Raw genomic sequence first — 25,215 nt, 5'->3', positions numbered from 1 at the left:
ACCTGGCACGTCCTTAAATGACCCAAAAAAATTATATTTCTCCTGTGTTGTAAGTTAGTTGTACGTTATAAGGTTGTACTCAATTAACCAAATAAAAGTATTAAATTTCAAATATCTATCTCAGAATGATTGAAACCCATAATAAATAACGAGTAAATACTGCAAGTTACTTTATACATTTGATACTGACGCTCGTAACATCAACATCAACACCGATGAAGAATACAAAAATGATTGTTCGGGGTGCCAGTAAACATTTAATATAGGCAACAAATGTTTGTTTAGGGTTACCCGACCGACCCAAATATTTTTCCTCCGTTTCTACGAAAACAAAAACAAAACATTTAAACACATGATTTCGATCTCAGACTCCGGTTCTGGTCAATACTATAGAGTGAAAGACACTACGACCAAAATGGGAAAAAAATAATCCCGACCTACTAACCCTATTTTTTTGCCAAAGTAACCCTTACCAGACAGTTGGATTGCAAAACAATATATATCAATATGCACGTTTTATAAATGTAAATATTGTAGTAATCTTTCTGAGCATACAGATGTCGATCAGCCATAGACTGGGGGTATTAAGGTACTTGCAAATAAATTAGTCTAAGATGCATGTAAACAGCTTGCTATCGTGCGTAAACAACAAAAATGATGCATGAGTCAAAGCTATTTTTAAGGTTAAATATTAATCAAACAACGACAGGCATCATAAGTGTATCGGTTGTCTGCGTTAGGTGTATAGTTACCTTCCTTCTCGACATGAATCCTTGACAGAGCGGTTGGACAGTATTCCCAGGAGAATATTTTCAGGCAGATGCACATCCAACACGTCCGCCATCTTGTCCGGAAATCAACGTCATATGACTGATTTAGAAATATTTTTCTCTTCATTTATTTAAACACAAAACCAACATAATTTCAGTAGTAGACTCTTGTTAATGCGTAATACTTGTTTGATTTGAATAATTTTTCGAGTCTTCACCTTTCACAAACAAGTCTAGCAGTCGCAAGATTCTTGCAATGAATTTCCACCGCGCAACTGTTCAAACACAGTTGGCGTTTTCAAGGCACAAACAGGGACCATTAAGTGTAACAAGACATCGGGATCATAGATGTATCAACGGAATGACGGATATTCCGGCAAGTCAGAGGAGATGGTCTACCTTGGCTTTCCGACTACAATACACAGACCGAGGAAATCAAATAATAATTCCATTTAATTATGTTGCAAAAAGGCATTATCAACAAAATGGCTCGCAGACTGGATTTTTAAACTCGTTTAACAAAACAACAAGGGGAAAGGTTTGCAGCTCGCATGTTAGGCAGTTTACTTTGTCTATGTATCGGTTTGTACAAGTTGAAAACAGAAGTTTGCAGTTGTGATGAGCAGCACCATGGGTCCCAAGATGTCGGAGAGAAAAGGAAGAGGAAGTCCTTGACACTTCAGGAAGCCATCAATAGATCACGAGATCTAGCCACAAGAATCAAGGTAAACGATATCACTGTACAGTGGGATTTAGTTTCAAAAAATATATTGACAAATAAATCACCTGTTACACTAATTGCACATTTAAAAATCTTTTCGCCTCTTGAACATGCACAAACCCAGGTTCTATCTCCATGTAAGTCTCGAATCATTTGCACTAGCGTGCAATTGGAATGTTCTGGAAGAACCTGCAACAATTACACATACCTATCGAGTGTCAGGACCAGGACTTGAAGTATGGCATCTGGCAGTATAAATCAAACGTTACAGCGACTGAGTCAAACAAGCATACTCCGGCAACTGAGAGCAAATATTTGACACATATCCACCTGTTCCTTTTTAAAAGTGATACTATATAAGACTGGGGTTCAAGATCTGAACACGTAATGTGGACTTAATATGTTCGATTACGATCCAAGAACCTAGATACCTTTCCTTGGTTTTGCCTTGACGACTCAACACACATTTAGGTACTACATATTTGCTAACATCCTAGATACTCCAGGGGTTCCGATCACTTACGATCTCTACAAGCCTGGAATGATTTCCTTTGAAGACTACAGAGAGAGTGACGCCCAACATCAAACTACACAGAGAGTGACGCCCAACATCAAAGCCCACGCAGTCAACCACAGTGTACCGTTATACGGCTCTTTTGTGATGTACATCAAAGGACTAAATTACATGTTCTGTTCTGTTGCCTCCACTTTTACTATGAGATAGTCCAGGGGTGTAGAGATCGTAAGTGATCGAAACCTCTGGAATATGGAGGATGAGTTGCTAATTATATCCGCGGATGTTTTAGTTTTGCTGAATTCGGGGGTTGTGCGAAGGTTAATACGTTTCGTATGTATGACGCTTTCAAATGCTCAAAGATAATTCGCGAGAATAAGTCCCGCAAATAAGTTCTAAACAGTAAATCGTGACAACGTTACACCCGCAACTGGCATATAAATCTTCTAAGAAATACACAAGTTAACTGCCAGTCATGAAACAATGTCCTCCGAACACTAGGCAGAACTGCTCCAAGCAACTTAGCATAATGTGATCTAGAATCGTTACAGTGATATCATGATGTTGGAATAATAGTGCAGCAATAGCAACGCTGTAACATGTTCCGGGTGTTTTAAGAGCAACCGAACTAGACTGTTTGATTGAACCCTGACAACCTAGAAGTTAGGGAGCTATAATGGTCAGCGCATTCTTCATGTTATTGGGTATTCTGTTCTTTGATATCGACAAAAAGCCGGCACAAACGGGATAAGAGGTCATGGGCATTGGAAACCAGTGTTCCCGCCATTTTATGATGGTGGCAGGAATGGAACAGAATTTTGTGACGTAAAATCAAGACGGACTGTGTGACGATGTACTTATATTGCCACTCGTGTCTGGTTTATCCTGTACTGTTGTAACTTGCTGCTTTGGGGTGTTGCATTTCTAATTTCAATCTGAGTGATGTGTTAATAATTTTCTGTTTTATAACAATCGACAATCGTGACTTTGTAACATTGAGTTTTTTTGTGATCCAGGATGAAATTGGAAGTCCTGGCCTCGCAGTCTCTGTCAGTGTAGACGGGAGAGAAGTCTGGAGTGAAGGTTCGACTTATTGTTGGTTTTCAAATAATTTTTTCTGTTCAATTGAATTGTTTAACGAAATTATATTGAACGTGCATGGCTATCAATCTTACATTATTATACAAATATCGATCTGTTTTCAGGTGGATACTTTTAGTTACACAGTTTGTTAGTGACCTAATACGGAAAAATATTGGGTCTAAAATAAACTTATATCGGGCGAGGCGAACATTGACGGAGAATGAAAATTAATAAGTTATAAACGTGTTCGTTGTAAATATGTTTTACTGTTAACATAACTAAGGATGTACAAGCTATTTAAAATTCAACAATTCAGCCACAGTAAAAATGGATTGCGAATGTGATGCGGTAAGAGTTCAAATAATATCATGACAAGATTTCACTGTAAAGAATACCAATAAACTTTTTTATCACATAATTCGCCTGATATCCAGTGATTTTGCCCGTGTGATATTTTTGCGTATGTCACTAGTGTTATATGACCTGGAGCGATTTTCATTGAATATAAAATACATTGTGACTTCACACAGAAACAATAAAATGACGTCAGGAAAAATGAGGTGACGTCAGGATTACGACGACGGCAGAACAAAACGGCGGCCTCTGCTATATTTTGGAAATACATTTTGACGTGAAATTATTTCATATGTAGGTATTTGTAGTTATGTGATAAAACATATATTGAATTTATGTTCATTTCATATGAGATTTTATGAAACTCGTCTCGAAGTTTTATATTTTGCTCGCCAAGGTTCGCAAAAATGAAAACTTTTAAGACTCGTTTCATAAAACCTCATACGAAAGGAACACTCATGTAAGATCCTATATATATAGATCCTGACTAATGCCCCATTATTTCAGGTCTTGGTTATGCCGATGTGGAAAATCGTGTCCCTTGCTCCACCGACACCATCATGAGAATTGGCAGCATTAGTAAAGCTATCTCCATGGTAGCAGTTGCTAAGCAACTAGAGGCTGGGACACTGGATTTAGACAAGCCAGTTCAACATTACGTACCGAACTTTCCGGAGAAAATCGTTGATGGAAAGAAGGTAATTAAAGATTTCCCCTGGTATCCCACTTGTCGAAGACTTGTTTCAATCTTGATCGATGACATATTTTTTTGTGATTTTCAAAAACAAATTTATTTCTATTTGTAGCAAGTTTTCACATAACAAATATGTAGCATTGTTTGTAGATTTGCCTTTTTTTATCTATGTTATTTTTTTTCTAAAGGTTCAGTATAATAAAATATTAAGCATTTAAGTGGGATATTATGATCTATTAATTTTATATTCTCCATTTAAGAGTAGTCAAAGTATTTTGAATTTATAACATTTGTGGTTTTACTAGTATAAAATCCTATTAACAGCCAGGATCATTTAAGCGCATAGAAAGCCGGAGTACTCGGACAAAATCAACCAACTACAATTTAGCACCTGGCAACATCAAGAAAGCTCACGCCCAGATGTTATTCTGGTTTTAGGAAAATAACCCTTATTTATTTAAAGATGCAAGGTTGTTTGTATGAAGCTTTAAATATGTCACAAAATGTGATTAATTGAAGAAAACGTAGTTTGAAAAATACAGAAATTTAAAATATAAGACATACAGGATGTTAAATGAGTGTTCATTTCATATAAGATTTTGTGAAACGAACCTACGAAGGTTTTGTTAATGGCGAACACACATTTTAGATAGTTTAATCACATGAATAAAATGAACAAACTACATTTCGAAGAAACCCAACGGAAGCCGCGATTTTGTCCCGTCGTCCATGAAATCCTGAAGCTACGTCATTTTTATCGACATCATTGTATTGTTTCTGTCATGATGTCATGGATCTCCAGCCAATAAAAACGCTCCAGGTTATATTACACTAATGGCATATGCAAAAATATCACAGGAGCGACATCACTGGATATCAGGCGAATTAAGGTTATTCTGAGCAAGAACAGGCTGACTGTTAGCAATACTTTGGGTTTTTAAACAATGCTCTGAAAATAATGCAAACCCATCCGAGAAAACAATATGGAAGAAATCAATTATATGTATAGATTAAACAGTGGAATGCCAGTAAAGTCACAAATAACTATCTTTGATTCACAATAGCTCACAATTAACCACACCACTTTATATTTTCAACATTGTTAATAACTTTTATTTCCAAAACATCAATAATTGGAATAAGTTACTCATAAACATAACTTAGCAGAGAAGATCCTTACCATACATCAACTTGTCATTTAAATTCCATGGGATTCCTAGAAGTATTAGGAATGATGTTCTGTTTTAAATTTGTGTTGCTTGGAATCAGAAGAGAACCATGCGGTCGTTACGTCATCAATACATGAGTATATTTACATACAGAGAATAGCCTGAAGCGTTATAGTCCGTTTCATAATAATGCCTCACATTACATGAAGTAGTCACCAGACACTGCATGCGCAGGAAGTCTGTGTGTCTCATATTTGTACATTTTGCATGTAAATTATGGGTCTTATCAACAAGAATTTGATGGATTAAAATCTTTAATATCAACCGTTTTGTCAGGTAATCATAACAACGCGCCATCTAGTCTCCCATCTGGGAGGAATCCGACATTACCACTCCTGTATCGCCCAGGACACAAAGGTAAGCTTACTTATGTTATATACATATATATATTACGGATATGTTTGTCATTGTAGTTCAATATCTTTCAATAATACTGCTCAAGGTGAATAATGATAAAAAGACAGACTATGCTAATGGTGTATTTGCATATTTAATTATTTTTGTCATTTGGGAATACATAATGTATTGGGTTTAGAAATTTGAATATTATTTTCTGAAAAATGAAACTATGAAATTAAAACGTCAAGTTAGATTCTAACTCGATATTGTTAGTATTTGTAGATGTAGTTGAACGTTATATTAAAGAATATTTAAAATGATTTCTTCATAACTTTGGTACAGCAGTTGTTGAAAGTTGATACTTCATGCCTTCATTTCAAACTGGTCGCCCTAGAAGTTACGATTATTGCCGAACGGAAGTCGGAAAGTTCATGACCCGTTCTCGGATGAGTTCGGACACACGTTACGTAGTTACGGTAGTCACATGACGTTCTCGGCAACGACGTTACAATGTCGGCTTACTTCGGCTTGTTTGACTAAGTGGGACCCACCATGCGATGTTAAATATTTATTTGATTTTTATCAAAAGTTTCCGAATCATTATCACTCATCTTGACTTTGATTTAGTCCTATCTCTGCATGATTTATAACCGAATTTGTTGTTCACCTTTCTTCTAAATCATGAAAAAAAAATAAGACAGATACGGATAGTGGGGCTTTAACGAGTAGCTTCACAATGAAAGATCACTTGTCAGTGTGGCATTATAAAGTAAATCGGTGAAACAAGACTATTAGTCTCCGTCTGTCTGTCTGTCCGTCCCTTTATCTGCCCATCTCTCCGTCAGTTGATTTCTAATTTAAAAAAAACCGGGTTGATAGATTATGTTATACAATACCTTACACAATGAAAGCTAACATGGGTAACACAGCTTGGAGTGAATTTAGGGTCAACTACAAATGTAACTGTTATTCAGATATATCATTTCCCGTCAATTTTGGTTTCTAGACATTTTCAAAGAAAAATGAATTCATCAAAAATAGCGATTTTACCACAAATGCAAAACAAATAATATGTATATATATATAATATATTCGTGAGATTTAGGGACATTTCGTCAAGGTTTCTTAAAACGTTACTGTTGCTTTTCACAGAAAATCATTTTTAGCATTCTGGCGGCTTCATTTCTTCATATTTTCACAAAATGATTTATGCTGCATTTGAGTTTTTTCATCATCGGGTGAAGGTCATGATCACTTCTACTTTTTTTTAAAAACATCATTGACTTGAATTAAGTGGCGTTCCGTCTTCATTGATTTCCACTGCTCAGTTTGTAGCCACTATAAACGGATCTAGAGTTTTATTATTTTTAAGTAAACGTCAAGGTCAGTTTAATACATGTTACTTTGGAGATCGTCAGGGGACATGCACGGCTCAAAATGTTGGTTATAGCCTACAGACACAGACAACTCTAGCAAGAACACTCATAATGAGGCTGTGAAGAAACCCAATACAGGGACCGCGGTTGCCAGACAACCAGAGAAGGCCAAGAAGGAATACTTCATATCTGACCATTACAACAGTGTGACTGACAGTATGAACTTGTTCAAGGACGATCCTCTGGTACACGAACCAGGTGTGTTGAGATAAGGATTGAATTGAACTCGAATTTAACACTTTCTTGTATACAGTTTCTTTACGTATCAAATTTCTGCAATTTCTGTTTCCATTTAAGTGACTAATAAGGTTATTCAACATGATTTGGAAACCTTGAATAAATGACAAGTTTATTATTAGACTTTACTGTTTTATTTTTTTATATACTGGTTTGGTTAAACAAGCTTTTGATCTTTAGGAGAATTTTATTTTTATATAGGAACCAAATATCTGTATTCAAGTCACGGTTTCACTTTGTTGAGTGCGGTTATTGAGGCGGTTGCCAAGACACCTTTTGACAAACTGATGAAGGAGTATTTCGTACAAATGGGAATGGATAGTACCTTCCTTGATGAGAACACTCCGCTCATCTACAATAGAGGAAGGTTTGTTAAGGAAATAAATTTGTGTTTAATTAAGTATTTTATAATACTTAGTGTTATATTTATATACCGTTTTAAGGGATTATGTTCAAGATAGTTTCTGCCCTAAAATTAAAGTAAAATCTTCATAGTAAATAACAAATAATTCATCATGGTTTTCATTAATAAAATCTGGTTTCAGACATTACACGAGGGACAAGAAAGGCCGCCTCATCAACACTCCCTATGTGGATTTGTCCTATAAATGGGCTAGCGGGGGATTCCTCTCGTCCACCCGTGACCTCAATAAATTTGGTGGTATGATGTTATACAGCTATCAAAATAATGCTTATGATAAAAAAGGCCAAAGTTCAAAGCTCAATTTAACGAATCAGGAATCAAAGGATGCCAAGACATCTCACCTCGATGATGAAAAGAGGAATGCCATAGGTTTCCTAAAACGGGAATCAGTAGAGTTACTATGGAAACCTGTTGACAAAGCGAAATGTACTTGGAATAAATCTATTTATTATGGAATGGGGTGGGCTGTTGTTCCACCAGGTGAAAACTTTGGACAGTGTCACCATAGTGACCACCTAGTTTCACATATAGGTAACGCCATTGGCAGCAGCAGTGTTCTACTTATTAAGCCAAGGAAATGTTTAGAAAAAGGGGGACAACCACAGGGAGTCGTGGTTGCAATGGTTGTCAATATGAGAGGGGCCAATTTATACAAAACAGCTGCCAGGATAGCAAAATTGTTTGAGGAGGCAGATACTTAAACCATCAGAAATACAATGTATCCATCCAATTAGTGTCCTGTCTTTTAATCGCCGTTTTGAGTTGACAAGCCTTTTCAAATGCAGTACTTTAATGTTTAAACTTCATTTTTTCATCACCTTTGCAAATTGATTTGTGGCTTATATTGTGCAACAGTTTTGTGAGAGCTGGTCATGAAACGGCCCCATAACCTATAGACTGCTTTAATGTTCATGAACACTAATTTTCAATAATTTTACCCCACAATTACACCTGAGAATTACAACTAGCCGATCGACTAATCTACTGTTTAGGATACATTTTTAAATAAATATGAACACCACTTAATAATACAATGCTTACAATACCATGGATTTCGTCATAATATGTAATAAAACTACATGCATAGCTATCGTCCGAAGGATATCGGGAACTTTGTATTGACCGCGACGTTTCTAAAAAGGACTAGATAAATTAGTGTCAAATTTAGGATTTACATAATAAAGAAGTTGTAAAACTAGTTATTCATAAAATTTTTAAATGGTAGTCATATAATAAAATATGACAACACAAATAGATTATATTGTGTAACTTCTATATTTGGTTTGGTTTGATTAGTTTAACGTCGTATTAACAGCCAGGGTCATTTAAGGACATGCCAGGTTTGTTGGTGGTGGAAAGCCGGAGTACCCGGAGAAAAACCACCGGCCAGCGGGAAGTACCTGGCAACTGCCCCACATGGGATTCGAACTCGCGACCCAGAGGTGGAGGGCATGTGGTTGGTTATATGTCGGTACATCTTAACCACTCGGCCACCGCGGCCCCTAAAACTTCTATATGTTTAGTGGTAAAAGATTGTTCCTTAACCGTATCATTTTACACAGTTCAGTTGTAGAACACCAGGTAAGTATGATCACTGAAAGCCAAACAGTGAGACAATGGTAAGTTAACAGATACCTAAAGAAATAGATGTCTGGTGGTGGCACTCCGTTTTAACAACATAGAGCTGTATGATTTAATTTTGAGAATTCGTTTTGATGTTTTTAATAAAGATATTCAATGTGACTATATTTCAATTTCAATTTCCAAATATTTAATTGACAAAAAGATATTGGTGTCAATTGGATTAGACATCAGGCATAGCCTATCTTATTCTTCTCCTGATATTGGTGGTACAAACAAGCAATTATATAAAACATATATACATGGTGAGGTTTATGAAAATAAGGGGAGGTAACCCCTAGATGAGAAACAACATAATTTTTGATCATATTTATTGTAACTCTATAGATTAACAGTTAATTTTCACTTTTTTTTATATAATAACCAAATATTATCACAAGATTCTAACTATGCTTGATAGTATGTATATTTTGTGCTATTGGTCTTATTCGCCATAACAGATACAGGCCTAAAATGTGACTATATTATTACGTAGCCAATCATACATTAGCGAATACTCGGAGTAAATGAGAACATTGGCACAGGAGAAGGAATATTCTCTTTATATCAACAATATAAGGCTTAATGAAAAGCTAAATCATGATTTGTACATTGGAACATAAAAGTAATTGTAGTACATGTGTTGGAATGATTACATTAAATTAAATGTTTATTAAATTAAATTAAATTTATGCCTACTACTCTGTTTTTCGACAGTACACCATTATTATATGCCTAGAAGTCATGCACAGAGGTATTTTCTTATTGTGCACTTCATATCCACTTTAGGCTATCGAGTGCACTGACTTTATACACCTTTCACAGATCAGATAGAATATAACTCTGGCGGCATGGCAACCAGGTATATCATAATATTTTCCCATGGCAGAGCAAATGCATCAAAATACATCGTTAAACTCATCTCAGCCATTCTAAATCGTAATATTTTTACCAGGGGAGACCCCATGACACCCATAATTCCGAAATGCTGAGACTTCTGCGCTCGCAAGCTAATTTGCGTATTCATTAATTTCCTGCCACTGCCTATAGATGTGTACCAGAAACCAGGATTATATGTAATGATATGCGTGATGCCGTCGCCTCTGGATTGGACAGTCTATTTTTTTGCTATATAGATCGAATGTGGAAGCAGAGAAACAAATAAGGTTGATAGATTTTTTTTTTTTTTTTTGCAGAAACTGAAACTAAATGAAACTACTTAAAATGGGCAAGAGTTTCCAGAATTACCACGAAACACACTAATGTTTTAGTCTCCCAATAAAACACACACACTTCACATTCATAATTACCTTTTCATAATATACTGGGTACTATCATCAAATCACCCCAGCTGTTTATACCATGTTGGGAATAATTATCTTATTAAATGTTTGGTGACTGATACAGCTTTGAATTAATATAAGTTTCAAAGAAAACTAATTTGTAGTGAGAAATTTAAATGATTAAATTGAAATACAAAGTTAACGTATTTTTTCATCACTTAAATTATTTTGATTTTATCACCGTTATGTAAATCTCTGTCGCTATTCCAGTAAAACAGCGATTTAAGTATGTTTGATAATATCGCCAATTATGTCATAATGCTTTATCACTATTCATGTACTTATCTATCATATTTATTTTTAGTACATTTTTCGTTCACATTATTGCGCAAATTCAAGTACAGCGCACAAATTGGTCGGAAATATTATTCTGTATACATGCAAATAGTGCGATGTATTTAAGATTGCGCTAAGAAGTCAATGCGCCCTCATAACGTTTGACAATTTGACTCTGACTCTTAAGTTTTGAGTGCGCTAAAGTACAAGACAGTATTATACAGTTGTTGACTGGGGTTGAGGGCAACAGATGATTTGTACCCGACGACAAACTGTTGCCCGAGGCTAAAGGCGATAGACATCTGTTGCCCAAAAACCAAGTCGATAACTGTTTTATACCTCATTGTGACGTCACTCCGGTACAACAACAGTCGATTTTAACAGGTTTTGTTTTGACTGCTCGTCGGAACAGTTCATTCATTGGCATATTTGTCGATATAGTTTACGTAGAAACAATTTTACAGGGATATAACAAAATTAGATATTATTAGTTGTCCTATCTTGACAAATGGTTATTAAAAGCGATTTCTGCAATTTCTTTTTTTTTAAACGACGTTGTACACATCTAAAGTCGAGTTTTTTTCAAAACGGCGTAATTACATTTTTCAGACAACAGCCATCTCTGAATGACAATTAATGTTCAATATACCGGTATCCAACCTGACGCTAGCTTATCTATATTCGTGCACAATAATCAAGAATGTAAGTCTGGCGCATGGGCACTTTGAGAGTCGGTGATAGAACTATCGAGTCATGAGTGCAGGTATCGCGTTATCAGACCATCTGGGGTCTCTAAATTCCATTACACACAATGTGGGATACGTTACGCTTATAACTAGAGCTAAATGGAAGTTCAATTCAATAGAAATCTAACTTAAACAAAACCTCGTGCCTGGAACCCACTGTAGGAGCTGCAGTGATTACTTTGCACTGTTTACTGTTTTTAACCACCACACTTCTATAAAAAATGAGATCTTTCGCTTTTTTCTCTTTAAAGTTTTCATAATTGCGTAATGTTAATACCTGACCACTAATAAAGTTTGTTAATACAACTTACCTATATCCACAGGTTGTGAAATCGCGAAAATGAATCACCGTGGAAGTGTTTCAAGCATAAGTAAACCATTCTGAGTCTAGATCGCGAAATACAGTCGAATTTGTCTTAAGCGACCACTCAAGGGAAATTGAATTGTAGTCTCTTGCAATAGTGATTGGTCTATAATAGACTAGCTCAGGTTAAAGAGGATTATACATGTGGTTTTATGATTTAAAACATGAGTTGTCATTCACTGTTTATGTATTAAGTATAATTCAATGTATCATAAACATTTATAAGATATTGTTAAATAAAATGGTTTTATAGCAAACAATATATTTTTGTGGTAATAAGATCAAATGTATCGCATTATTTGATCTAAAGTAAATATCTATTTTCCACATTGTAATGAAATCGCATAAGAAAACGTTGTTGGACATTAACAATAGTTGAAATAAACCGCTGCAAAAATAGATGAATTAATCCACGACATTACTAACTTTTGATATAGGGTCCTTTATATTTACTTTGAAAATACCTTTGATGCAAGATGAAATGGTCTGATGCTGAAAACAATAATCGCAAAATGTGTATGAGAAATTATTTTATCAAATTACATGAAAAATATGAAAACTGTAAATTAAATGTCTTTCGTACATGTTTTATTTTCACGAATTTCTAGATCGAAGTAAGTCCATCCCCGCGAACTCATTCCTTACATAATTAAATTCAAAGGTATTTCAATTCAATGTTGAACCCGCGGAACATAATCTTCGCGAAAATGCTTATAAACAGAAGTAGTAGCGGCAAAGAAATGATTTACAGTACAAATCTGGTTGCGGTGCATTAAAGCACTTTGTTCTGAATAACAGTTTAATGTAGGGAACTCCTTTCCAACACTGTCTCTTATCCTACACTGGCGAAATTTCAATTCATATTTGTATCATCTCCCATTGTTTATCATATCTCTATTGTCGCTAATATTTCTCCTCCTATTTCCTACTCGACAATTAAAGATTATTTTGTATATTATGTGTTCATAAGTATAAACTGTTAAAGTTTAAATGGCCAGTACAATTATTAAATAAATTGAATTACCAGAATTATGGCGCAACATATCCTACTGAGTGAATGATACAATATCAAAGATATCTTTGACGTTCGGCCCGCCCACACCGCGACCATTCAATACACCACAAAACGCCGGGAATATGCATATAATTGTTTAGTACATTTGCAGAGTGAAAAAGAATCCAAATATTCCCCCAGGTGCATATACGGAACAACGATAAAGGACATGTAAAATTTTTCAACAAAAACGGATATTGGAGATTTTTTGTTGATTGGGTGCATCATTCCTCCGAAGTATAATTCATTAATATACATTTTCAGTATAGGGAAAACACGTGAATGCAGCATCGTTTTCGTGTTTAATTGGTTGTGCTCACGCCACTGAATAGCTGTTCCGATAAGAAAATCACAGAGTCCTATAGCCTTGGCACCACTTAACCTTCGTCTAAGACAATTGGAGATAAGAACAGTGATACCGACATTATAGGGTTATATATATAAACATATAAACAATCCGTGAACGGAACCATGTTTCGATTCCTGTTGTTGGTGACTTTGGCGACTTATACGCAAGGTAAGTCTATACTGGGGAACAAAGTTAACTTGAAATCGGTAAAATTGAAACACTGCATAATATTAAATATATTTTAGCCTCTGCTCACACGTGTCCATGATTGCTCTTCTTGGTTAAATTGGAATATGGATTATTTGAAAAGATTTTTCATTCCCTAAGTACTGTAACACAACTAGGAGACTCCATTGAATATTCTTCTTTAAAAGTCACATGACAGACGTTGTTCTTATTCCTGTTACGATAGCGTGCTCATATGTTTTAAAACTTAATGTCTTTTGTATGGTCTTGTGTTAACTTTCTAACACTTTCTGGATTTTATAGAAATTGACCAAAATCTTTTTCTCATTCCGTGAGTTGTCATCTAATTGTAACAGATATCCGGGTGACGTTTATTTGTATCCACAGGTAAATCCGTGGTGTCTAACGCTGTAGATGATGGACTAAAACTGAACTTTAAATCCGCACTGTCCTCCAACCTGAACGGTTGTCCTACACTGTCCTCACAATGTCCTTCGGCCTGTTTGGATGTGGATGTCCAGGGTTGTCTTATATGTTCCTGTCCAGACCAAACAGGTAATATATATAGGCTTTAATCCCACTTCAGGGACTTTGTAGAACTCTATATTAAAAATTTAGAGTATGTATTTTTTTTATTGCAGATCAATATTTAAGTATATTATCTTCTTTGTTGCAAGTCAGTTCAGGCTTGAGACGAAATATCTTTATTGTATTCTAATTCTCGTTTTGATTATACTATGATACATAAATTAAATTAACCTAAAGACATCCATCGTTGCGACTAGCCATCCATCATATATCCGGTTGTCATATCCCATGTAACATTATCCATTTCGAAAGCAAACAGGTTTTAGAAAACGACCAAATTAAAAACAAAATACAAAAAAGTCATTTTCACTTGATATACCGGAGGCAACATCCTGATATTACCCTTATTTACTGTATAAGCAATTAGCTTCAACTACGAGATATTTAAGTTTAAAAATATATCATTAAAGCGCTTTAAATAGTCCGCTTGCATATCTAACAGGTTCGAGCGCAACATTGTCGTCTGGAGGTAACGCGACAAGCACGGCGTCGCAGTCAGGAGCTGGGAGCGGAGTATCTGGGAATAATAATGGATGTCCACCCTTCCCAAAGGCGTGTGCCTCAGACTGTACAGATATAGACCAATTGGGCTGTATAGTGTGTCGATGTACTGGTAAGTTGTTGAAGTATCTTTTTACGATATTGTTACTTAATATTGAAAGAATCGTGTTAAAGTTACATATCAATGTAAAAAGTCTTTTTTCAATGCATAGTTGCAATAGTTACAAGAACCGTTACCAGACGCTCATAAAATGAAACCATGATCGGTTAACATTGTTTTAAACCCTTTGCGAGCTTTATACATAATGTGTTAATGCATAGTACAAATAACAGAGTACGGGAAATAAATTTCGGAGATTCATAAAATTCCAAAGGAGAAGAAATAAAACGGTAGAAAAACATGCTATTTTGGCTTTGAATATCCTTTTCTTTCATACCTTTCTTTCATGGGTGTAATACTGAGTAGTCTAGGGCAATACACTCATGCCGACTGAGGCTGTATTGCATGGCTACCCATGCAATAAAGCCTCGTGACGTAACGGCGTCAACAAAATTTTTATTTTCTCAGTAAAATTTTAACATTTTATCACAAACTTAACTGATTTTACTATAAAAGATGCAAACAACGGAATTTTTGTTAAAAATATCACGTAATTTTTCATATATGAAAAAGTGACTTTCAGCCGTGGATTTCTTCGAATTTATTTCAAAATGGCGAGATATTAGTTGTACAGTTGCAATAAAACGTCGAGGCATGAAAGAAAATTACTCTTTCATAAGTTGATATGAAGGATAGAGATATTTTACCTCGGCAAACCTCGGGTTTTACTACATTTTGTGACCCTCGGGTAGAATATCCCTATCCTTCATATCCACATATGAAAGGGTCTTATATTATTTACCGACATATACGATACGCTATAACGGATATAAATGAAATGCAGAATTCCTTACTTACATGTATTTCGAAAATTTGGAATACAAAATAAGTCACCTGATTATGTTCTGACAATTTTAATGACCGATATCTCAATTCTAGCATCAGCAAGTCAGACTGGTTCAGGAACTCAAACAGCAGGGACGGGAAGCAGTAGTTCTGGAAACATCAATGGATGCCAACCATTTCCTAAATCTTGTCAAACTGAATGTACAAAAATTAACGACATGGGATGCATCGTATGTGACTGTTCAGGTAGTAATGCATTCATTCGTTTTTTTGTTTTTGTTATAATTATTTTCTTTATTCCTTTTTTGCAAGTAAAGTATCAATAATGCAATAAAACACAAAATGTAGCAATATTTATTTCTTACCACACTTCATAACTACACTTCTGTAATACACATTATAACTAGATTTACATCCAAATGCACTACACAAAATACCTCATGAATGATCATCTCACAAGCCATAGATTGGTTTGCAATATTCTCTGCTGTTGAGTAATCTTGTGGTCTTCTATATCCTCGATATTTCAGGGGTTATTATAAATATCGTTATATCCACCTTTCGAATTTGTCATAGTGATAACTTTTTTTAGAAGCCCAGACAAACACCCTTTCATCAGGAACCGGAACCGGAAGTGGAATCAATAATAGTTCCTCTGGCAACAATAATGGGTGTCCTGCATTTCCAAAGTCGTGTAAAAGCGAGTGCATGCAAATCGACGACTACGGATGTATTGTATGTGTTTGTCCAGGTAGGAAACGTTTGGATATTTGAAATTTAGAATAAAGGGACAAATCAATACCGATAATCAAAATTATGACTGTGATAAAGAATTTTAGAAGTCAAAATTCAAATGTACATTATATTTCTTTCCTAATTTCTTTTGGGTTACGAATAAAACATCCTCGTTTTGAAATAAAATATCTAATAATGCATAATTTCATTATTTTGTTTTATTCATATCTTTGTAAAATTATGATTTCTAGGTAATTTACAAATGTTACTCATTTATTTTCAAGACATTATACCATCTAACGACAAGGACTAAGCACAATCTACATTATCATTTTCCATATCATTGTAGTGATGTTAAATGTCATAATATTGTACACCTCACCTTAAATATAGTACAAATAAAACAGTTTCATTTGATAAAGATATCTTTAGATGCAAAGTTTGTTTTCTCGTACAGCAAATGTAGCGTCAAATTCCATGAGTTCTAGTCAAACCGGAAGCAGTCCAGGAGGAAGTTTCGCGTTAGGTGTAGCTTGTCCACCTTTTGATAAAAACTGTGACACAGCTTGTGTTGAGGTGGATAGTGTGGGGTGTATCGTCTGCTCATGTTCAGGTAATATAGCTTATAACACCCGTTTTCATTAGCCAACATTGGCTAAATTGCTTTAATTAATTCATAGGAATCATCGGAGAAAAATGTATTTTTACATTTTATTATTGGAGGAATTCACATGAAATTTACCTTGAAATAACACGTCTCAATCCTTTATTTAATCTTATTACAAATATTGTGCCAGACAGCACTACAAATGTGACTTCCGGACATGCGCAGACAGCTGGCGGAGGAAGTGGATGCCCAGCGTTAGATACCGGATGTGACCCGGATTGTGTAACTGTAGACAGTGTAGGGTGTATCCGGTGTTCCTGTCAAACATCAGGTAAGGAAGTAAATCAACAATTTTAAGGGAATCAGAAAAAAACGACTCCAGCGATAATTTGTCTGGATAAATATAATCGTCTTGTACAGTTATATTTGGCTTTTGACTAAGTGCGACGGTAAACTTGTCAAGATGGCTAATTTGTTAAGTGTCATAAGTTTGTGCAGCCTATCAATAGGAAGTAACTATTTTGTGTATTATTAACTAAACTTACATTATGTTGTTATTGTGATGATTATAAACATTTATCTACTACGAACGTAGTGATTCAGAGTTTATTCATCCATTTTATTTTCCTATTTTTACACATTTTGTGATTTATTCCACAATTTAACAGCAATTGAGAGTTTATGGTTGGTTAACAAAAGTTTAAAGTTTAGGTTGTTTTTTTTCTAAGGACCCTCATCTGGCAATGGATGCCCTACCATCCCGAAGGATTGTCCAATGTCCTGTTTGACCATAGACGCTGGGACGGGATGTGTACTATGTTCATGTACTGCAGCCTCCAAAGGTTTGTAATATACAAGTTTTATATCATGTTCATTGTTATCGGTTAATTACTAGAATAATAATAATAATCATTAAAGTAATGTTTTTTTGTTTATTTTACAAAACGTTTGCCGTCTCGAACTTCGTTATGGAACTTTCAGAAATATACGGCCTGGATACGATTTCTTGAAGTAACAATGCAGACTTTACTCAAAAAATACGTTTTTTCTCCTTATGTAACTTACAAGTACTTGAGATTGTCAAGTTATTTTACGAGAAATCGAGGGTCTGATCCTGGCTCTGGATACAAATTGAAGTAGCATCTGACTCAAGTACTCATGTTTGTTTCAAGAAATTGGCACCAGATGTCTTGTAGAGAGACTGTGTTGAACTTTTTGTTTGATCAATTAACGTCTAACATCATCTAGGTTTATGCGGCGTAAAGCGTGTGTGTAGTACGTGAAGCAATCGAATCAATTATCTACTACTTACAATAGCAAGCGAGAATAGAGTGTAGTGGCAATGAAACTATGCAATAGAATATGAAGAAATTAGTACAATAAAGATAATTAGAATAGATAATGATGAGATCATATCGTCAATTATGATATACGTTTATTTGGTTTACGTTTATTTGGTTTAAGTGGTAATTCAGAAAATTTGCGAGGATGTAAATATAAAGAAAATCCAAATTTAAACGACTGAACATTGAACGTGTCATGCTTTTCAAACAACTTGCATTGATCACATTACTAATCAAAGTCATTGTTTTGTTTATATTCTAGCCTCAACTACTGAAGCACCTGTCATCTGCAAAGAGATTTACATTGATTCTTGCGACAAGGAATGTCTTGGACTCGATTCAAACGGATGTGTCACGTGCTCGTGTTCAGGTCAGAGTTCATGGACATTGTATCCCTTTGTTAAGTTATATATCATTTGTGAGTAGGCGGTAGTGTGATTATATCTTTACGGAATGACAGGAAATAACCTTGAAATCAAATGCGATACAACCAAAGTTTCTTTTGATGTAATATAGAACTAAGATTTTTTGCGACCAATTAACAATTTTACGTTATTGGGAAACAATTCCATCAAACGAAACAAAAAAATATCAGACGATTCAAGGTTAAAACTCAAAACTTATACAAAGAATGGAAATGGAACAAACATGTACATATATCTAAAAAAGTAAAAGATGAAGAGCATTATTTTTGTTTATAAATGATAAAGAATATTCGTCTTTCTTCTTATAAATAATAAAGAATATTCGTATTTCTTCCTTAACTGTACGACGGCACAAAAGGTCAATTACGTCAAAAGTGACATACTTCATATTTTGACGTTTTGTCTGCTCCCATTTCATCATCACCAGCAACAACAGCGACCCCTATTAACACTTCCGGTTCTACATTTGCACACGTCACTACTACGGTACCGACGGAGACAACAATCACCATGGTAACCGAATTAAGTACACAAAAAGCAACATCACAACCAACCGTTACCTCCACAGCAGATCCTAATCCAGCAGTAACAGCAACGCCGTATATTTCCGGTCATGGAAACAGCGGAGGTTGTCCAGCGTTTAGTTTAGACAATTGTGATGCTGCATGTGTGGAAATCGATAGGTTGGGTTGTCTCTCTTGCAAGTGTACTACAGGTAAGGTATAAATTTCTAGATTTCCAACAAAGAGCATGTAGTATATAATGGATGTAATTTTGTATATATATCTTATAAGGTATTATAAAATAATCTTGTCACATTTCCATTTTATATGTTACACTTATTTCTATTGGTTAGATCTTTGAGATTATTTTTACTAGACCGAAAGAATTGTACGTCACGTAATATGACGTCATAAATACAAAATTTTAAAAGCGGCACAGTTATTGGCCAATCTGAATTATTGGATAAGATATCAATGCGCCACAACTCAATTTGTTCTATTGTAAAAAGTAAAATTACGGAAATTTATGCCTAATTAGCGCCTGATTGAGATATCTAAATGAAATCATGAACATTTTTCTCAATATTTTTTGGGATTATTAAGTCATAGACAAAAAACGTGCGGACATTCTTTTTCATAGACGCTTCGCGACTATTAAGAATGTCCTTCCGTTTTTTGTCAATGACTCCATAACGCAAAATAAATTGAGAATAACCCTTAAATATGCAAATAAATTCAAAAAGATGTGATTATAGAAAATTAATTCAGTCGGGTCTTTGTTTTTGCAAATAGGTTTTCACTTCCATAAATATTTCCGTCTCATCTTACCACTTATTACGCGATTTATTACAAAAACGAACATAATTTTTAGTGTTCCCTCAGCATAATTCCACATATGTCATTATCATTTCATTCAAATAGCTTAATATATATTCATGGTCTAGATTACTGTCCACCCTTAATTTTATTACAGCCTCGCCGGAAATTACGACACAGTCGCCCTCTGGTGGAGGACAAACTATCCCAGGGATCTGTGCACCGTTTGACGCAGACACGTGTGATCCTGCATGTGTGACCGTCCACGACACGGGCTGTTTTTCATGTGAATGTACTTCCGGTAAGACGTCTAATTAAGAATTATCAGCAACATAATCATAACCCATGCTGCAATGTTTGAACTATTTACTAGGCAAATCGCAATCATTTTTAGTGTATTTGTCGATTCTCTTTTGATGTACCATCAATATTAACAACAAAAAGGAACTAACAGAAAGGTGTTTGACCGCGACAGAGTTAAGGTGATAATAACACATGTCGAATAACGTTTGTCTGGAGAAAAAGACATTTTAATTTACATAATTTAATGGTTGGATCGTTTGCCAACTTACCAAAATTTGCTATCGTCGTCTTGAAAAGACAAAAGTTTCCTTTTAACAAGGGGACACAACACAAATATACGTCCTTGATAAAAATTGCATCGACACGTCCGCACGCCGGAATACATTGCGCGCATGAGTGACCGCGTCTTTCAGTTATATCCTGGTTGTTGTTTACAGGACGTTATTCTAATAAAAAAAACTACACAGTTTTAATGATTTAAGGTGCTGAAATAAATATATGTAGATCATCTAAAAGCAAAACCGACTGAGTACTTATTTTTTATTATAAAGTTTTAGATACATTTATTTTATTCCATTATTTAATTACACTTATAACGAATTAACATTATATGCAATGGTAATATAGGTAACGGAACCGTCCACGTATCAACAACGCCATCTAGTGGCGGTGGCAATGTACATCCAGGTGGCTGTCCATCATTTGACCCTATGACCTGCCCAATCGACTGTGCACAAATGGACGATCGTGGCTGCATATCTTGTAGCTGTACATCAGGTATAATTAATTTATATTTTCAATTTACATCCAGTACGAAAACAGATCAATAACGGAAATATACAATTGTAGGCAAAAGACAATTTCCTAAAGGTAGAGCATGATTATATCGTATAAGTGTACCCCCGCACAACACACACCAAACTGGGTACACTGTTTGATACTATTTCACAGGTATAATTAATTTATATTTTCAATTTACATCCAGTACGAAAACAGATCAATAACGGAAATATACAATTGTAGGCAAAAGACAATTTCCTAAAGGTAGAGCATGATTATATCGTATAAGTGTACCCCCGCACAACACACACCAAACTGGGTACACTGTTTGATACTATTTCACCATTTTAATAACTGTTATAATATTATGTATATTTTTTTTCTTTGATGCCAATTTCAGATATTCCAATCGGATCCACCACTCCAGCAACGTCAGTTACTCCCTCTAGTGGTGGAAATGTACATCCGGGCGGTTGTCCATCATTTGACCCCATGACCTGTCCTACCGATTGCGTGCAGATGGACGATCGTGGCTGCATATCGTGTAGCTGTACATCAGGTGGATATCTTATAACTTATAACGAAGAAGTTAGCTTTAAGATTTTACTTCATAAACCTTTTGTTTTACAATTTCACTGACGTTTAAATAAAGCAAAATGTATGTCGGTGTGACTATGATTCTTTAATTTATAGTGTTGGAGTAAATATATCTTTCTTAACTTAAATGTGGTCATTTATCAACTCATAAACTTGATAGTCAAATGCTGCATAGAGAAATTCTTAATTTGTGATATGAAATATCATATTGCTGAACTATAAACCATTCATGTATGATCCTCTATGACACAAGATATATTCACCGCATCCTCCGAAAATATACAGAAATTCACACACGCATCCCTTTACATACATATGTGATCGTCCGTAGATGGCCAAAGCTCTTACTAAGAGTTGAGGCCTAGACAATCACCCAACCATTTAGTTGTTAAAAGACAAAACAAGCAAAAATAAAACAAAAGTATCAACGCGAAACAAACAAACAATGCAAGAGATACAGGCATTGTGTTCATTAATGACGTCTACTACTGGACAACATGATGGGACAGCAGCTATGTCATTCAGAGTGATTCATGATGCTTTAATAATGTTTTGTAAGACACGTATTCGAGACCTTACTTCTTTAAATCACGTATCGTTGTAGATGTTTCCTCTCGGTCAACAACAGTGTCACCTGGTGGCGGAAACGTACATCCGGGCGGTTGTCCATCGTTTGACCCCATGACCTGTCGTGCTGACTGTGTACATATGGATGATCGTGGATGTCTGTCATGTACATGTCCATCAGGTGTGGAACCACTCACCCTAATTGTTTATTTATATATTGAGTTATATGTGATCAAAACTTTCAAACTGAAACATCAAGAACTTTTGGAGACGACTTCTACGTCTGGTTTTTAACGATATATGTTCGTCCGAAGGAAAAAGCACAAGTTTTTTTTACGCGTTAGGGCACATATAAATTCAATGTGTTTAATTATTTCTGGAAAGTCTTGCATGCTACATGCTATCTCAAATATGTTTACTTGTAATAAAATAAGTCAATGTTCATACAACATTAACCGTCATAGAACCAATAAAATGAAAGATTTAATAATACCACATATGAAGATATTATCGTCCAAAAATGATTACACTCTACATGATAACCAAGCATGATACTATTAAATGTTTGTTCGTTATGATTAATTACTTTTGTTTGAGATAAAGAACAACACTTGTTGAACGTTTTAGGTACACCGACGGCCAAACCAACAACACAAACTTCCACACAAGTACCTACAGTATTGACCAACGAACCAAGTACATCAACATATGCACCCGGAACTACAAAATCCTCGACACAACCTCATACTGAGACTACAGTCGTGACTCAGGCGCCAGTTGGCACTCAGGCGCCCGGTGTTACTCAGGCGCCAGTTGTTACGCTGGTGCCCGTCATTACTCAGCCGCCAATTTTGACCCAGTCATCTACCGATTCTACAGTTCTTTGTCCGCCCGTCCGTTGCTCGGCGCCATGTAACCTTGGCATTCTGATGGATACAAATGGCTGCCCTAAATGTAGATGCGGGGCGTAACTTTGTTTTGCCGTTAATATAGGATTATATTTATGTAATAAATGCTTTAAATACTGCTATCGACTTATTGCCTGCTTTCAAACTTGTCAATATATTCGTACTATTTTGATAAAAACAAAGAATACTTAATTAATTATAGAACTTTAAACCAAACTTAGAATTAACAAAGATGATGTCAAATATGTAAGAGACACACTACAGTCTGTAAAAGTGTTAGTTTCTACTCTTGCTTAGTGCCCAGCATTAAGAGAGTGGGACGTCTGGTTCGCCCGTTGTAAGTTTAATGTTATTACGCTAAGCCTATATTATTAGGCTTTAAAAAAATTTTTGCCTTATATATAGTCAGCTCGCGGTACCTCTTAAAAATGTGAAATCGTAAGACATATTTGGCCTACGCTACGTCAGTGGCATATTTAAATATAATAATATATCGTTCTTGAATCCTGGGAAAACGTACGCATACCTATCCATTGGGATCTTATGTACTCCAATGCCTCCATGTTACATCCCATTTATGAAATTAAACAACTATGCGCAATGAAATACTTTCGATACCCTTCTATTTCACACATTTGTAATGGCCGCCGTATACACATTTTGTAGAGCAAACAGCAGCCAATCACCGTTGCTTCCGGTTTTATTTTTAAAAATCTGTCTTACGATTTTACATTTTAAGAGCTAACGCGAGCTGACTATAAATTAGGCAAAAAATCAAATATTAAAAAGCCTAATTATATAGGCAGGTTTAGCGGACTAGCATAATGTAACCAGGTCTGGTGTTCTATTCGTTATCTCTGGCGTTCAAGAAAACTCTTTAAAGTGTATGCAGGTACATATAACAAATTATGCTATTGAAAAGAAACATAACACAGATAAGAATTATACCGTAGTCTCCCAAAACATCCACACATGCAACACAGGGGGATAATGCCCTTAAATGACCAGAGCTGTTTATACACCATTAAGCCATAACGTTCAACCAACAAAGGTAAGAATTTTCTACTTCATCAACGACAATTATCGTAACAGTATACATCAATATAGACAGTACTGCATAGACGACTATTTACAAAAGGCACGATTTTCGCAATTTGATCTAAAAACGAGAAAAAATTTGATTAGCTGTTTTGCTTTTTCGCTATCTGTCTTTAAGGGTATATATGTGTCAATCATTTCTAAATATGTCACGGATGAAATTTCGCTGTCATAGCAATGTTCCATGAAATCGCGCAAAATAAGCGACTATACGGTATTAATATAACATCACTTGTAACATTGAACTTTTGTAGCATTAAATGGTGACGCTAGAACGATACGACTTGTCCAATGGAGTGACAGTTAACTGGTGGTTTTCGATGATGTAGTTAACATGGTACAGTGGTGACGGTGCAACATTTAGGACTAATCTGGGTGAAGTTTTATAAACATTACATAACAAAAAGGAATTACTTCACTTTGGATTTTTGTTCAGAAACATCACAGAGGTTAAGGAAATTCCCTTAGGGTGTGTTTATTAAAATCTTTAAAGCTTTTTAAGGAGACTTTTAGTAAAGGAAAGATCAAGAATCTGGGGTCTGGTTCATTGTAACATGATCTACTCTGTATAATCAAAATAGATAAAAAATCACCAAAAGTTAAAAATGCTCCATCGCTGACAAATTATATTTTTTCACTATTAAAAACAGGAGCATGCGATTTAATATTTTTCTTCAGTTACAAAAGTTACTTATTTTACACCATTATCACCATTGAAAAGTTTGAGCTTCTTATTTTACTACAAGTTAAAGATATAAA

The 25,215-nt window shown here is 35.2% G+C and overlaps 2 protein-coding genes across 3 annotated transcripts; both read left to right on the top strand.

Moving 5' to 3' along the window:
- The first annotated feature begins 1,307 nt into the window (after nt 1–1,307).
- Nucleotides 1,308–8,923, top strand: LOC138306734 (serine beta-lactamase-like protein LACTB, mitochondrial). The gene is made up of 7 exons (XM_069247200.1): nt 1,308–1,495; nt 3,022–3,088; nt 3,950–4,140; nt 5,642–5,722; nt 7,155–7,338; nt 7,579–7,744; nt 7,923–8,923. The coding sequence occupies exons 1-7, from the start codon at nt 1,322–1,324 to the stop codon at nt 8,500–8,502; spliced, it is 1,443 nt and encodes a 480-aa protein (XP_069103301.1). The 5' UTR covers nt 1,308–1,321; the 3' UTR covers nt 8,503–8,923.
- Nucleotides 8,924–13,238: 4,315 nt separating this feature from the next.
- LOC138306697 (uncharacterized) lies at nt 13,239–23,477 on the top strand. Of its 2 annotated transcripts, none has more exons than XM_069247158.1 (15): nt 13,239–13,721; nt 14,127–14,294; nt 14,770–14,940; nt 15,868–16,020; nt 16,370–16,525; nt 16,967–17,122; nt 17,307–17,447; nt 17,845–17,958; nt 18,722–18,829; nt 19,312–19,599; nt 20,361–20,504; nt 21,134–21,283; nt 21,687–21,845; nt 22,488–22,631; nt 23,078–23,477. In XM_069247158.1, exons 1-15 carry the CDS (start codon nt 13,676–13,678, stop codon nt 23,419–23,421), a joined length of 2,442 nt encoding a protein of 813 aa, XP_069103259.1. In that variant the 5' UTR covers nt 13,239–13,675; the 3' UTR covers nt 23,422–23,477. The 2 variants fall into 2 exon arrangements, with proteins under 2 accessions (XP_069103259.1, XP_069103258.1); XM_069247157.1 differs by having other exon boundaries at nt 16,367–16,525.
- The last annotated feature ends 1,738 nt before the right edge of the window (nt 23,478–25,215 follow it).

The sequence above is a fragment of the Argopecten irradians genome, chromosome 13, assembly GCF_041381155.1.
Source record: "Argopecten irradians isolate NY chromosome 13, Ai_NY, whole genome shotgun sequence".
NCBI classification, from domain to species: Eukaryota; Metazoa; Mollusca; class Bivalvia; order Pectinida; family Pectinidae; genus Argopecten; species Argopecten irradians.
Note: the sequence above shows the minus strand (reverse complement) of the source record. Positions and strands in the feature narration are given on the sequence as shown.

What these genes read in the sequence shown, in the direction of transcription:
- LOC138306734 (XM_069247200.1), top strand. Translation starts at nt 1,322, where the DNA reads ATGTTAGGCAGTTTACTTTGTCTATGTATCGGTTTGTACAAGTTGAAA. An exon ending in TCCTCTGGTACACGAACCAG is followed by an intron (nt 7,339 to 7,578) that starts GTGTGTTGAGAT and finishes ATTTTTATATAG; the next exon opens with GAACCAAATATCTGTATTCA. An exon ending in CTCATCTACAATAGAGGAAG is followed by an intron (nt 7,745 to 7,922) that starts GTTTGTTAAGGA and finishes ATCTGGTTTCAG; the next exon opens with ACATTACACGAGGGACAAGA.
- LOC138306697 (XM_069247157.1), top strand. Translation starts at nt 13,676, where the DNA reads ATGTTTCGATTCCTGTTGTTGGTGACTTTGGCGACTTATACGCAAG. An exon ending in TATTGTATGTGTTTGTCCAG is followed by an intron (nt 16,526 to 16,966) that starts GTAGGAAACGTT and finishes TTTCTCGTACAG; the next exon opens with CAAATGTAGCGTCAAATTCC. An exon ending in CTCTTGCAAGTGTACTACAG is followed by an intron (nt 19,600 to 20,360) that starts GTAAGGTATAAA and finishes ATTTTATTACAG; the next exon opens with CCTCGCCGGAAATTACGACA.